The sequence below is a fragment of the Myotis yumanensis genome, unplaced genomic scaffold, assembly GCF_028538775.1.
Source record: "Myotis yumanensis isolate MYYU_CA2020_CCGP unplaced genomic scaffold, mMyoYum1.0.hap1 SCAF_1, whole genome shotgun sequence".
Taxonomy (NCBI): Eukaryota; Metazoa; Chordata; class Mammalia; order Chiroptera; family Vespertilionidae; genus Myotis; species Myotis yumanensis.
The window spans coordinates 55288417-55301139 of record NW_027223752.1 but is presented as its reverse complement, the minus strand read 5'-3'; the positions used below and the strand labels follow the sequence as shown (position 1 = coordinate 55301139).

At 43.4% G+C, this 12723-nt stretch overlaps 1 protein-coding gene across 3 annotated transcripts in view; it reads right to left on the bottom strand.

The window, feature by feature from the left end:
- RORA (RAR related orphan receptor A) overlaps positions 1–12723 on the bottom strand; it is a 716083-nt gene that overhangs the window by 86695 nt on the left and 616665 nt on the right. The window contains exon 1 of one of the 3 annotated variants that reach the window (XM_070421624.1): positions 8407–8575. The exons of the other annotated variants lie outside the window; for them this stretch is intronic. Within the exon in view, the coding sequence (XP_070277725.1) occupies positions 8407–8437 (31 nt within the window). The 5' untranslated portion in view covers positions 8438–8575. Of the gene's footprint in view, positions 1–8406; positions 8576–12723 lie in introns of those variants that run through there. 3 annotated transcript variants of the gene reach the window in all.

Genomic DNA, 12723 nt, shown 5'->3' with positions numbered 1-12723 from the left:
AGAGACAAAAGCATCCGGCTCTCTCTGGGTGGGGCTCAGGAACCTGCCTTTGGAACTCTCAGGTTATGGGTTCTACTATAGTAAAGTTTCAAAACCACTGCTTTAGACAGGATTTTAGAGTCTACCTAGGACTTATTTAGAAGGAAATCATGTTCACACATGAGCATAAGCATTGGCTTTATCCAATTACGTTAACATTCCCATTGCCTGTCACAAGCTCTCTGTTGTTTTACATGGCATGTGGCTCACAGAAACTGCAAACCTATAAGCCCAATAGTCTTAAAGCAGCCTTCTCTGGTTAAGCATGGCTGCCAATTTCTCAGTGTATTTTTTTAAACGCTGATTCATGGTTTAAGAGACATGACTAGGAGGAAGTTGTCTCGATCCTATTATAAAACCTTGCAAGTGGCACCTGAATAACCTAGCATGCAGTAGGCGCTTAATAAATATTTGCTCAAACTTATTTTATTCCTTATGTCCAGAAGATGCGACATGAGATAAACAAATAAAAGAAAAAAGGAGGAAAAAAAAAACCCCAAAAAACCCTGACAACTGAAAAATGAAAATAACATAACAGTCTGTGAACAAGAGACTATTTCTCACGTGGTAAAAGAATCACACTTCTGGGTGGCGCAGCTTGGAAAACAGTTTGCTTCAAGAACTGACCTGAAACCTAACCACAAATCCTCACTTCTGAACCACTACCTATTTCTATGAGGGGAAGGCTTGAACAGCAGGTTTTCCTCACGCTCCCCCTGCCCTTACTTGTTTTTCACGTAAAGAGGCAATTTCACTTTCCAGTGGGAGCAAGTGGGCCCTGTGAGCCTTTGCGATCCCGGTGACCGCCCGTCATTATCATTACTCTGGCTGTTGTCTCTCAACTCCGAAGCCTCGCCTAGTCGAGAGCAGTGCAAAAGCCACGGAGACCTGCGAGCTCATGCCTCTGGGCAGCATCAGGACAAATGGTGCTGAAGGAAATAGGAAGACCAGTACTTATTTCTTTGATTCCAATACAGAAATCAGATTGTTTTGTGACTGTTTCACATCATGAAAATTCCACAATTCATTTGCATTACCCATTTCTCCTAAAAATTACACAAATGGATGCATATCACTACTTTGTGCAGTGTTTTAAAGCATAAACCATGAAACGTCCTAAAAACCTCTGAAATATCGATGTTATGTCTTTGGCAAATTATATATATTTACATGAACCAAATGATTTAATTGTAAGTTTTCAGAACCCAAGGGATTAATAGTTTTGCACCCAAGTTTAAAATTGTTTTATTGCCAAAAATAGCTACAGCAGTTTACTTCTTTGGAGCTGTTTATCTTTTTGGAAGAAAAATGCTTTTGGTTTAAAAAGGGGAAATGCTGGATTTCTCTGATCAAAAAAATGACAGTTTAAACACACACACACATATTTGAGTCCTGGCTGGTATTGCTCAATGATTAGAGTGTCGACCTGAAGACCCATGGGTTGCAAGTTTGGTCAAGGGCACATACCTGGGTTTCGGGTTCGCTCCCCAGCCCGGTTGGGGTGCAAGCAGGAGGCAATTAATTGATGTGTCTCTCTCACATCAATGTTTCTCTTTCTCCCACTCCTGCCCTCCCTTCCATTCTCTATAAAAAAAAATCAATGGAAAAATATCCTCGGGTGAGCATTAAAACAAACAAACAAAAACTCCCATCACCAAAAAATAAAAACATATTTAGGGGTAGTGGAATAGAGCTAAAGTTGAAACTCTAAAAAATCAAAAAGGATTACCATAAAGGTCAAAATAATTATTTACTTAAAAACCAAATCTCACTTAAAATTTTAAATTTAATATAGAGCCAAACAGAATCTTATAAAAAATTCCCTTCCTTCCTTCCTTCCTTCCTTCCTTCCAGGCAAACTTTTAAAATCCATGATCTCCCCCTCTGGCACATTTCTAATAATCATGTAAAACAATGAATTACTCTTTTGAATCTGATGTACAATTCCCCAGAACAACTGAGAAAATAATCTCAACCTTTGACCTCTCCACTAGCCTGATGGGAAATTCATTGGCACCATTATTATGGCTTTTAGCTTTCCATGAGTAAGCAACCACTAGAGGGCAGACTTATCTCAGATCTGACACTACTTTGGAGAAAAACATCTCGTAAGTACTTCCAATGTTCCTTTAATTATTTTTTTTTTTTGCAATATCTTTTATTTTCCTGGATACTTAATAATCAACTTCAGTTATCTGGAAGCATTCCTAAATAGGTCCAAGGTTCACTTTCACAACTCACAAGATCACAAAGGCTGAGATGGTCTAAGATACAGCCTAGCTTCTGTTCAACATTTTAAAACAAAGTTTTAAAACTTTTACTCTTTACTCCATGGTGAGTTAAGTGCTGAGTCAATCATACCACAACTAGTACTTGGGTTCCACTTTTTGGCACAAAAATTTCGAGAGGTTCTAGACAAACTGAAGTGTGTTTGAGAAAAAAACTGACAAAGATTATGGGAAGGCTGAACGTGAACAAAGTAGAGTGTAGAGGAACAGCAAAGATTAAGAATTAGAGTGTGTGTGATACCTAGTCTTCAAAATACTGAAAGTTGTTCATATGAAAGATGGATTAAATCTGTTCTAAACAGTCCCAAAAGGAAAAACAAATCAGAATTAAAAGGAGAGATTTATGGTTGATATAAGAATTTTCTATTTTAAGATGAAATAAATTACTTATAACAATAGTGAGTTTCCCATCATAGGAGATGTTCTGGCATAACCAGATAATCAGTTGGCAGAAATCCTGTGGAGAGAAACCAAATGCCAATTGGACATGTGTCGGAATGACTTTTAAGCTTTCTTCTTTCCCTGAAACTCTACAAAATAATGCTTATTTGCTTTCAGGCAAACATACCTCAAACCAGTTGCCAGAGAGGTAAACACCCATCAAGTGAGACATGAGCTTTTGCAGATCTATCTATTTGGAAACTTTTATTCCTCATGTGATTTTCTAAAAGACAACAGATTTCTTGAGTATGTCCACAACCATGCCCCTTAGCTGTCACGGAAACAACCAGACTCTCAAGCTCAAGGACTCCAGAGATTTCTACTACATAAAGGCATATTAACATTAGAAGATGCATTTTCTAATGTGCCTACGTGTAAAGACAGTGGGACATACAGATAAATCTCTAGCTCATTTCATCACAATGAAGATAGGTTACACAGGTTCGCTGCACTTCATGGCATTCTGTATTTTTAAGGAAAGTACAGAAATGCCTACATTTCACCCAGATCCTCTCATAAGAAGTGGACTTAATGAAAATCATGGATGAAGAGAGCTAATGATAAGCAAATAAGAATAACCCCATTTGTACCAAATTGATTTTATTAAATAGTAATTTAAGGATATTAGGCTCAGCAAAGCATTACATAATTGAATCTATTTTTTCCCCCTCATAAATGCCAGAGTTATAATTTCCACTAACTAGAGACAAAGTTATATCCAGGACATGTTCACAGCTTCCTCCAGGGGAGGCAGCATGAAGACAGTAGAAATTAGGGCTCCAGTCCTCACTTCACCGAGTTTCAGCTGGGAGAGCCTGGCGACAGCACATAACCCCAGTGAGCCTCAGTTTCTTCAACTAAAAAGCAAGACAGTATCAATGACTTTCCAAGGAGGAGTAAATGCGATAAAAATGTTTGTAAAACGTAAAGCGCAGAGCAAAGATAGTTGGACACCACCCCTCAATTTATGTATGAAACGCCCAGTAAACTTCGGAGACAATGAAATCTAAAGCAAAATATGAAATCACTGGTACACGTACGGAATGGGTTGGACCTTACTTTTTATACAGGAAGCAAAAATTTACATTACCTCCTTATAAGCTGCTGAGGCTAGCAAATGTCAAATCCAGAAATAAAAAGGTTTTAATTGTTTTCTTGCATTTGGCCCACTGGCTAACTCATGGTATTATCTGTCTATGTAGACCTCTATCTCTGGACATAGAACACTCTGACAATGTACAGAAAAACCATGTTCCTGCATGTCAGATACCAAAAGTTCTTGACTACGAATCTCTAAGTCCAGGACGCAAAGGCTGTTGTGGAAGGCAGGTACTGTCTGTGGAGGAGCTGCAGGGGCGAGAGAGAACTTGTACATCATTCTCAAAGGGGTCACTATGTGGTCTTTGAGATAGTATCAGATGTCAGTTCACACCTTTGGGTGGGTGTTTCCCAATCATCATTTTTCACTCAGAGAAACATAAGCACTATGTAATGCTCACTCTGAGCATCTACTTAGGGTTTTTAAAATCACTAAATGTGAAGTAGATAGGTTAAAGCAACCCGATTTCTTATTAATAAACACTGTGAATATTTAGAATGCATGCAGAAAACATTTCTGTAACCAAGTATTCTTAGAAGATTCGTTCCATACAATGCCTTTTATTGATCGCTAAAATAATTTGAGAGAATTTTAAGAAACCTGAACTTCAACTCTACTTCTGTAGATCTATCTATCTATCTATGTATGTATCTATGTATGTATCTATGTATGTATGTATGTATGTATGTATCTATCTATCTATCTATCTATCTCTGTCTACCTACCTACCTACCTATCCATCCATCCAGTCACTCTTTCTCCCAGTAAATGGTTATTTGTAACCATTGTTTTCTTAGGTGGCCAGAGCAAATTACAAAGTGACTGGGTGCTATTGCAAGTGCTTTGCAATTATCTACTTGCCGGTCACATCTATTATATTGTGGCTCACTAGGTTGGGAGGGAAAGATAGGAGAAAAAGGAGTCTAGTGAGAACTATTAATATATTTATTAACATATTTATTAAGTCCTTAAAAACCCTAAAATTTTATCTCTCTCTTTCTCACTTAAAAGACTATTTCTATTTAGAGATTGTATTATTTTATAACTGGGCAGCATTGAAGAAGTTATATGGTTCTCATCAAATAGAAGGCAAAATTGCTTACTTGAATATGATGTTGCTTTGCATTTTAAGTATTGCAACTGAAATACATAAAATCAAGAGGCTGCTTGTCAAAATGGTGCTTTTAAAATATTCTCTACTTCACGGCGATTCCAAGCTCCCCCTCCTCCCCTGGAAAAATGGATTCAGAGATCCTCTTTGTCTTTAAAAGAACTGACCGCTCCTTGCCCGATAAGCACTCTGCTCAGTGAAGCAGCCATTTGGGTTTCCTCCTTTCAAGACCGGGCCATCACCCTCTCCCAATCCTACCCATCAAAGGTCACAATAATGGGACAAAAATCCTAGCTACAGGATCATTGACATAGTGCTTGAAAGAAAATCAGGGAAAAATCCAAAACTCATTTTGTAAAAAGAAAAGCCAAATTATTCAAAACTACAAAATCAAATTTATTAAGAGTTGGAAATACTGCCATTCACCCCATATATGGTATTTTCAAAATAGCAAGGTGCCTGACATTTTTGTACACGAACTGTATTTGAGAAGAATCTGTTATGGGACAGAAATTCCCTTTAAGCCTCCCCTTCACTCTCCACACTCCATTTACATGAACACAGGCTGAGCACTCACAAGAAGCAAAGGTGAACATAATCTGAAACTGATGAAGCACTTGCATTTCCTTTCAGCGCGGGGCTGCCGCCTGACATTTGGCCAACGCACTTTGATGATGAGCAGACCAAGCGCTCCACCGATTCTAAATGTTATCGCTGGCTCTCTCCATTTGCCCAAGAAGCAATCTAAATGGTATTGGAACTGTGTTGTTAATTAAACAAAAACTAAACTGAAGGATGAGACTAGAGTTGCTCAAATGAAGATTTATTACTTCTAAGGATGAAACCACTTTAAGCCTAAACTTATTTGACAACTAACACAGAGGAAGGATTTTCTTCTTTGGTGAGTTCAAAAGGCCTGATTTAATGATGTTTAAAAAACAACAGTAAATCAGCCAACAAAGAGAATGTTCCTCTTTTATGGTGGCTTGTTCTCTACTCGGCGGTCCACATGCATACACACACCAAAAAGCTAGATTGTAAAGAGTTTCTGTTTTCCATGAAAACTCCAATTGTACAAACTCTTACGTATGGAACCAATTTAACTATTAATACTGAGAGGCAGTGGGGAAGTATTTAATATGATTCTGGGTCATTTCCCCCACCCCCTTAAATCTGATATGGAAACATTTACAGCATTCATTTCCCCACAACTATTTTTCTTTAGTTTAAATTTGTACCAAAGCAAGACAATCCCATTAAAACACAGGGCGTTATGATATTGGGGATAAAATATCCTAATTATCTAGTTGCATTATAATTCTATTTCTCTCTCTTTCAGGCTTATTGAAAAACGGCATTGCCAGTACTCCTGAGCTGCTTTTCTCAAAGCACAACACTACGAATCCATTATCTTACGGCAGCCAGAGGTCACTCCAAGACAAATGTGGGGATGATGATGGTGGTGTAATTCTCATGATGATATTAGTGAGGGATAGGATGGAAGTTCACTTTGTGCTAGAACTATAAAAGCAAAAAAGCCTATATACTTGGAAATGTCAAAATTAAGATATTAAAACGTACTGTATTGTCTGGTTACTGTTCATTAGAGGAAATGGTCTTAGCTTCTTGCCCGCCCTTGTCCCAATCAACGCAAATTATACTAAATAAAATGCATTAGGGTTGACATTGGCACCTCCCAAATAGCAAAATCTCTTTTATAACTTAAAGGGGAAAAAAAATGAAAGAAAATGTCTGAACTACAAAGGATATTTGACTCATTTTATTCTTACAAGTTTAATGAAATGCAGGAAACAGAATAAAAGTTTTTTTTTGGGGGGGGGAGGGAGGAGCATAGATTTCTTTTACATAAAAGTCGGTAAGAAAAATCTTAACATTTTTTCTTGCCAAAATGATTTTAAGTGCTTAACAACGTGAATCACGGGGAGGTTTCCTCTCTCTTACTTTATCAGTTGCATATTCTAAAAGTGATTAAATCCTATTTTCCGAAAGTCACAGGAAAAAAAGAGAGACATTTTGCTGTGGGCACGTTGTAGAATTTCATCTCAAGCAGCTCATCTCAGCGTCCAGGACGTTTCGGCCTGTTAATAATTAATAAAAGAGATGCCACCCAATCTCTAGTGAAGAAAGGCAAAGCTCGGTGATCCGAAAGTAAACCCAGCGCAGATATCGAACCGGGTGCCCTTCATCCTGGATTGCAACAAAACCTCCACCGAGCAAACATTTAACGAGCGGCGCCCGCACGGAAGGGGGAACCCGCAAGACAGGCTGGCTCTGCAAAAACGCTGCGCATTAGGAGAGCCCTGTCCGCCGCGAACAGATGGGGCTCTAAATCCCCGCTGCCAGCGGCCGGGTCTGCGAAGCCGCTCAGGCAGATTATCTGCCCGAGGAACCTGCTGTTGCGCGAGCCGGCGGCGCGCTGCGGGCTGAGTGTCTCCGGGGCTGTTTGCAACAGTCCTAGGAGCGCGTCTGGGTTTCTCCAGGCCGCACGGGCGACTTCCTGCACACCTCCAAACTTTGGCTTTCCCCTGACAAACTTCCTTGACTTGCTATGGCTTATTTCCTCCTCACCTGAGAGGACCTTGAGCTAGTCCTCTCTTCAACCAGTGCCCCCTGCCATCCTGCCACCGGCCTGGCTACGGAATCCTGGTCGGGCGAAGGCGGGTGGAGAGGCTTGGCCGCGATTAACCCGCGCCCGTCGGCCCTCCCAGCCGTCTCGCCTCCCGCAAGTCCACAACCCAAAGTATCGAGTTGGGGTGCGCTGCGGCGGCGGGCGGCCGCCGAGGGAGCCTGGGCACGCTCCGGACACCGGTCTCCCGCGGGCCCGGGCCCTTTCGGAAGCGGCTGCGGCAGGACGCGGCGCGGACCCGCCGCACTTCCCGGGCTGCTGGGCCGCCGAGCGGGAGGGCGCCAGGCCTGGGGCGCTGACCAGTCCCCAGGGATGACCCCGCGTCCGCGCGCGCGCACGGCCCGGCCGCAGAGCCTTTCCCTGCGTAGGCCGTAGCTGTCCCGGGTGCGGGCCCTGGGGACCGGCCGCGGACGCCCCCGGCTTCCTCCGAGTTCCCCAGACCTTCCCTCCCTGCCAGAAGCGCGGCGACGGCCCGCAAAGTTTCTTCAGGGAGCCCCGCCAGGTGCCGGCGGGCCCGGGCAACTGGCAGAAACCGGACGGGGCGGAAGAAGGGGGTCCGCCCCGTGCGCTTTTGCCCCCAACAGGAGGTGGGCAGCTCCCGCGGCCGGGCTCAGGTGGCGCCGCCGCGTTGGCCCCGGAGGCCCCGGCGGGGCTCGGGCGGCCGGCCCCGGGCAGTACGTGCGCTCGGGCAGGCGCGCCCACCCCCCCTCCCCCTGCGCGCCCGCCTCCCCGCCCCCCGGAGCAGCCAGCCCACCCGGCCCCGGCGGGGCGCCCGGCTCACCTTTCATCGCTGCGATCACAAAATACATCATTTAAGCCGCGGTGCGGAGAGCGCAGGGAGAGCGGTTGGTCCGATCCCGGAGCCCCCTCTGCCGCCGCCGCGCCGCCGCCGCCCGAGCCACAGCAGCAGCTGCCGCAGCTGCCCGCCCGCCGAGAGCCATCCCGAGCCATAAGAGGCTCCATGTGACCGGCTGACATCACGGCCGCCGCTCTGTTTACACCGCGCCCCTCGGCTTCCTCCCCGGGCGGGAGGCGGGAGGCGGGAGGCGGGAGGCTGGCGCGCCCGAGCGCCGCGCCCGCCCCGCCCCCGCGTGCAGGTGAGCGGCGGCGGCTGCTCGGAGGGCGCAACCGGCCCGGCGCTACCCGTCCGCGCCCCCGGCCCGCGCCCGGGACCCCGGCCTTCTCCTCGCCTTCGCGAGTCCCCGTGGCCGCCAGGGCTCCTCCTGTGCTCAGAACTCGCGCCGGACCACTTTCTCCCCCCAGTCCGCGGGGCAAGAGGCACGCAACCTAACGCCATTCTCTCGCTCCCTTCCCGGAGCCCCCAGGGGTGTTAATGCTCAGGCTCGTCGGCGTTTGGTCTGGGGGAGCCGTCGTCAGCCTCATTGCCCATTTTCCAGAGCGCCCCGGTTCTATTGGGAAGGGAAGGTAGAGTCCCCTTCTGATACATGCAGAACGCAGCCCGGGGGAGTGAACTAAGTGCCTCCCAAGTCTTTCCAGAGAGACTCAGCCTGGGCAAGGGGAACTCTTCCACCCAGACATTGGTAATTCTCATCACACCAACAATGAAGGCCCTGGTCGTCTACTCTCCCCGTCCCTCCGCCCCCCTCAACCACTGACACCTGGAAGAAGGGCTCCTGGCGCCTGGCAATTTGAGCCACTACTAGTAAATTCCCAGGCACTTCCATATCTTGGGTTCCATCTCTGAGAATCCATCCACAAATGGAAAAGACTCTAGTTTTCACACCCTAAAAATGGGACTCTGTGGTACTTTGGACAGGGAAAAAAAAAGGCCTCTAAAGGTTAACTTTGTGCGTTTTAACTTGCAACTAAGCTTAATTCCTTCCAAATTTTGACGCTTAATCCTTTTTACTGGCTTTACGGAAACGTTACATCATGACATTATTATCAGATGAATCTCTTTACCGTGAATTTCAGATGCTACATACCCAGAGTCTGCATTATTTAAAATTTCATCAGGCATGTCTGTAGTATTGTGCATAACAGAAAAATGTATCGAAATCCACATTTTCATACCTATTATTCCTTCAATTCTGTTTTCTTTTCTGATGGTCTGTTTCCATTTACAACTTAAAATATTAGATGTCTATTCGTTGCACTCATGGTGAATAAACAGAGACCTAGAATTTTTTTTTTATATATAACTGTGTTGTCCTTGATCCCAGGGCTGGGTGGTAATTTAAAACACGCATAGACGATCAGCACTGTAAGAATCATACACTGCCCAACCTACCCCCTTTTCAAGGCAAAATACGCACAGAACTCCGATTAGAAGGTCAAAAAATGCCATTGTACCTTAAACCAAGTCATTGCTTTATAAAAGTTTGATTTCAGTTAAAGTCATCCTAATGCAGTTTTTCCTTTAGAATTTTTTTCCAAATAAAACCACAAAAATAAGAAAAGCAGTCATGAAAATACGAAGCCAAGACCTACCCATGTTAACTCAGCTGTCCAGCCATAGCGAAGTGGACAAGAGTTTCAAATGAATCAATCATACCCTCTGTGATGTTTATAATTATGAAATTAAATCACACCATGTTCCCATGATGCAACTGCATCTCCAGTGAGGCAACACCCCTCAGTTACCCTGTCATTCATATTTGGTTCTTGATTTCCCTCGTGCTAAAGACTTTAACAAGGAAGGCTAATGCCAAGCTATCTATACGTAGGTCCCAGGTACCATTTTTCTCTCCTTTATACTGTTAAAGGATGGGAAACCATCAGAGACTGTATGCTCATAGGTATGGTCTTCCATAGTCATTGCAATTGAATCCAGATATACAACTGTGGAAATTCACAATGTTACTTTTAAACAGTATTCTGCTTTAGAAAATAATGCTTTGAAAATTACCAAATCCATTAGCTTGAGCCTGCCTGTCAGCCATCTGACTCCAAGGTAAATAGTCTTACATTACTAGTAATTGGTATTTATTTCCAATTCATTTGAAATCAGTAATTGGGAATGACATGTAATGTGACATGTTCCTGCAATTACATGTAGCAGAATCATTCATCCCATAGGTATGTCTCCAATGGAAATAGAATACTAATTTGAATTATTTACACCTTTATTCAACAAAGATGTCTTCAGGATAATGTAATACTGACCTTGCCCTTTAGAAATGTATTTCATTCTCATCCTACAACTAATGAGCAGCAGAATCCCAGATATTAAGTCTTAATCTTCTAGTGTACCTAGACGCTATTTGTAAATATGACTCTATGAATGGTCTTCAGCATTTAACCCAGGGTATATTATATTGTTCTTTATATTAACACAAAACTCTTGTGAAACTTTGAAAGTAAAAAAAAAATCTATTGAAATACAAATTTTCTATGGAATTGTAAGTCCTCAACCAAATAAATCAGTCAGGAATGAAAGGATCCATATCTTCCTTCAACACTACCAAACTGAAGCAATAAATCTTGTACATTTCAGGGCAAACTTTTACCAACTATATATTACAATGTAGGAATAATTATTTGGATTATATTAAATGCTTATGGAATACCAACTATGGGGGAAACAGAGCTAAGCAAATATTCTTTCCATTAAAAATTAGTTTACCAAGCGTTCTAAAAAAATAGACTATCATTTACATGAAGACAATTAAACAGGATGGGAATTCTTGACCATAAATGAGAGTAAGTTACGCATTAATTCTCAGCTTAAATGTTTCTACTGACTAATTTCAGAAAAAGAAGGCACACATGTAATTCAACTCAGAGTCCTCTAGATACCGTGACAACCCCACCTGGTGTCCCTATGTACTGGGTTTCCCAGTGGATCTGTCACTTAGCAGGGAAGTGGAGAAACACTCTGATGCCAGGCTGTTCCCAAATACCTATGAGAAAAGCCTGTATATTTCTGCAGGGTTCTGAACTGGAGTATAATCAGTAACTTGGTGCCAGTCTTTGCACTTTCATGGGGTTAAATAAACGATCCTTGATTTTGTGGGAGTGTACTTGTTTCTCTTATAAATGGGGTCTAAGTTTATGATATACACCACCTTAAATCACAAATACAGCGCTACTGGGGAGAATGGCAAACCAAGGGGCTGGCAAATTTATCACCAGTTGGCCAGTGGCTTCTGGTACAAAGATGATTTCAAAGTTTGCTGATGTACATGAGAGAGAGCATTTTGGCTCTGTGGTTCTGTTTCGCCCGGGCCCTGATTCTCTCTCTCCAGTGTGTGGCAGCTTGCTAATTCAATTAATTTCTTTCTAGCTGAACAAGAAAGGGATCAGTGAAAGGTTAATGTGGTCCCAGGCAGCTTGATTCAGCGGCATCCTGAGCCACCACTGCACTGTGAGCTGTGGGAGTCGGGCCCTTCTGGCCGCATAGAGCCGGGAGCAGGTCTCCCATAGACCAAACATGGTCAGACCCAGAGAGTTCTAAGCAAGACTTCTTGGGAAACTTCAGAGAATGCACAAACTTACCTGCAATAGATCATAGCCTTGCTTAATTTTGAGTGGAAGGAGCCAGTGTGTCCTACAGGAACGTTTATGAATGGAACAATGCTGGTGAGACCTGACCACCAAAAGTGACAAAGGGGCCCCTATTGAGGAGTGTTAAGGGGGAGGGGATGAACAAATGAACACAGCTTATCTGTCTCATATGCTTCTAAACCAAATATAGAAATAGATTTAAATGTACACGCAGGTATGTATACACATACACAGTCCATGGAATAGGGCAAAATAAGCTATTTCGGTGGTGAGAAACATCTTCAATTTTACACACACACACACACACATACATTTCACATTATCAACCATATTAACTGAATTCCTATTATGCACCTGGCATGATAACTGGAAAGGTCAAACAAGAACAAGACAATAGCTCTGATCTTGAGAAGCTTACTAATCCGCTGACCTTGGCTCTGAAAACCCTATAGAGAAGTCAGTTCCCTGTGTCAGTCTGAACATTCCTACAGGAAGGCAGTGTCTGGTTGCTCATGGAAAAGACATTTGCACAGCGTGTTGCCCCTCACAGTTGATAGATGGCCGCAACTAATTAGTGTGGCTTTTAGTGTAATGGGATGTTGGAGGTGAAAGATTTGGCTGAGTTGAGACA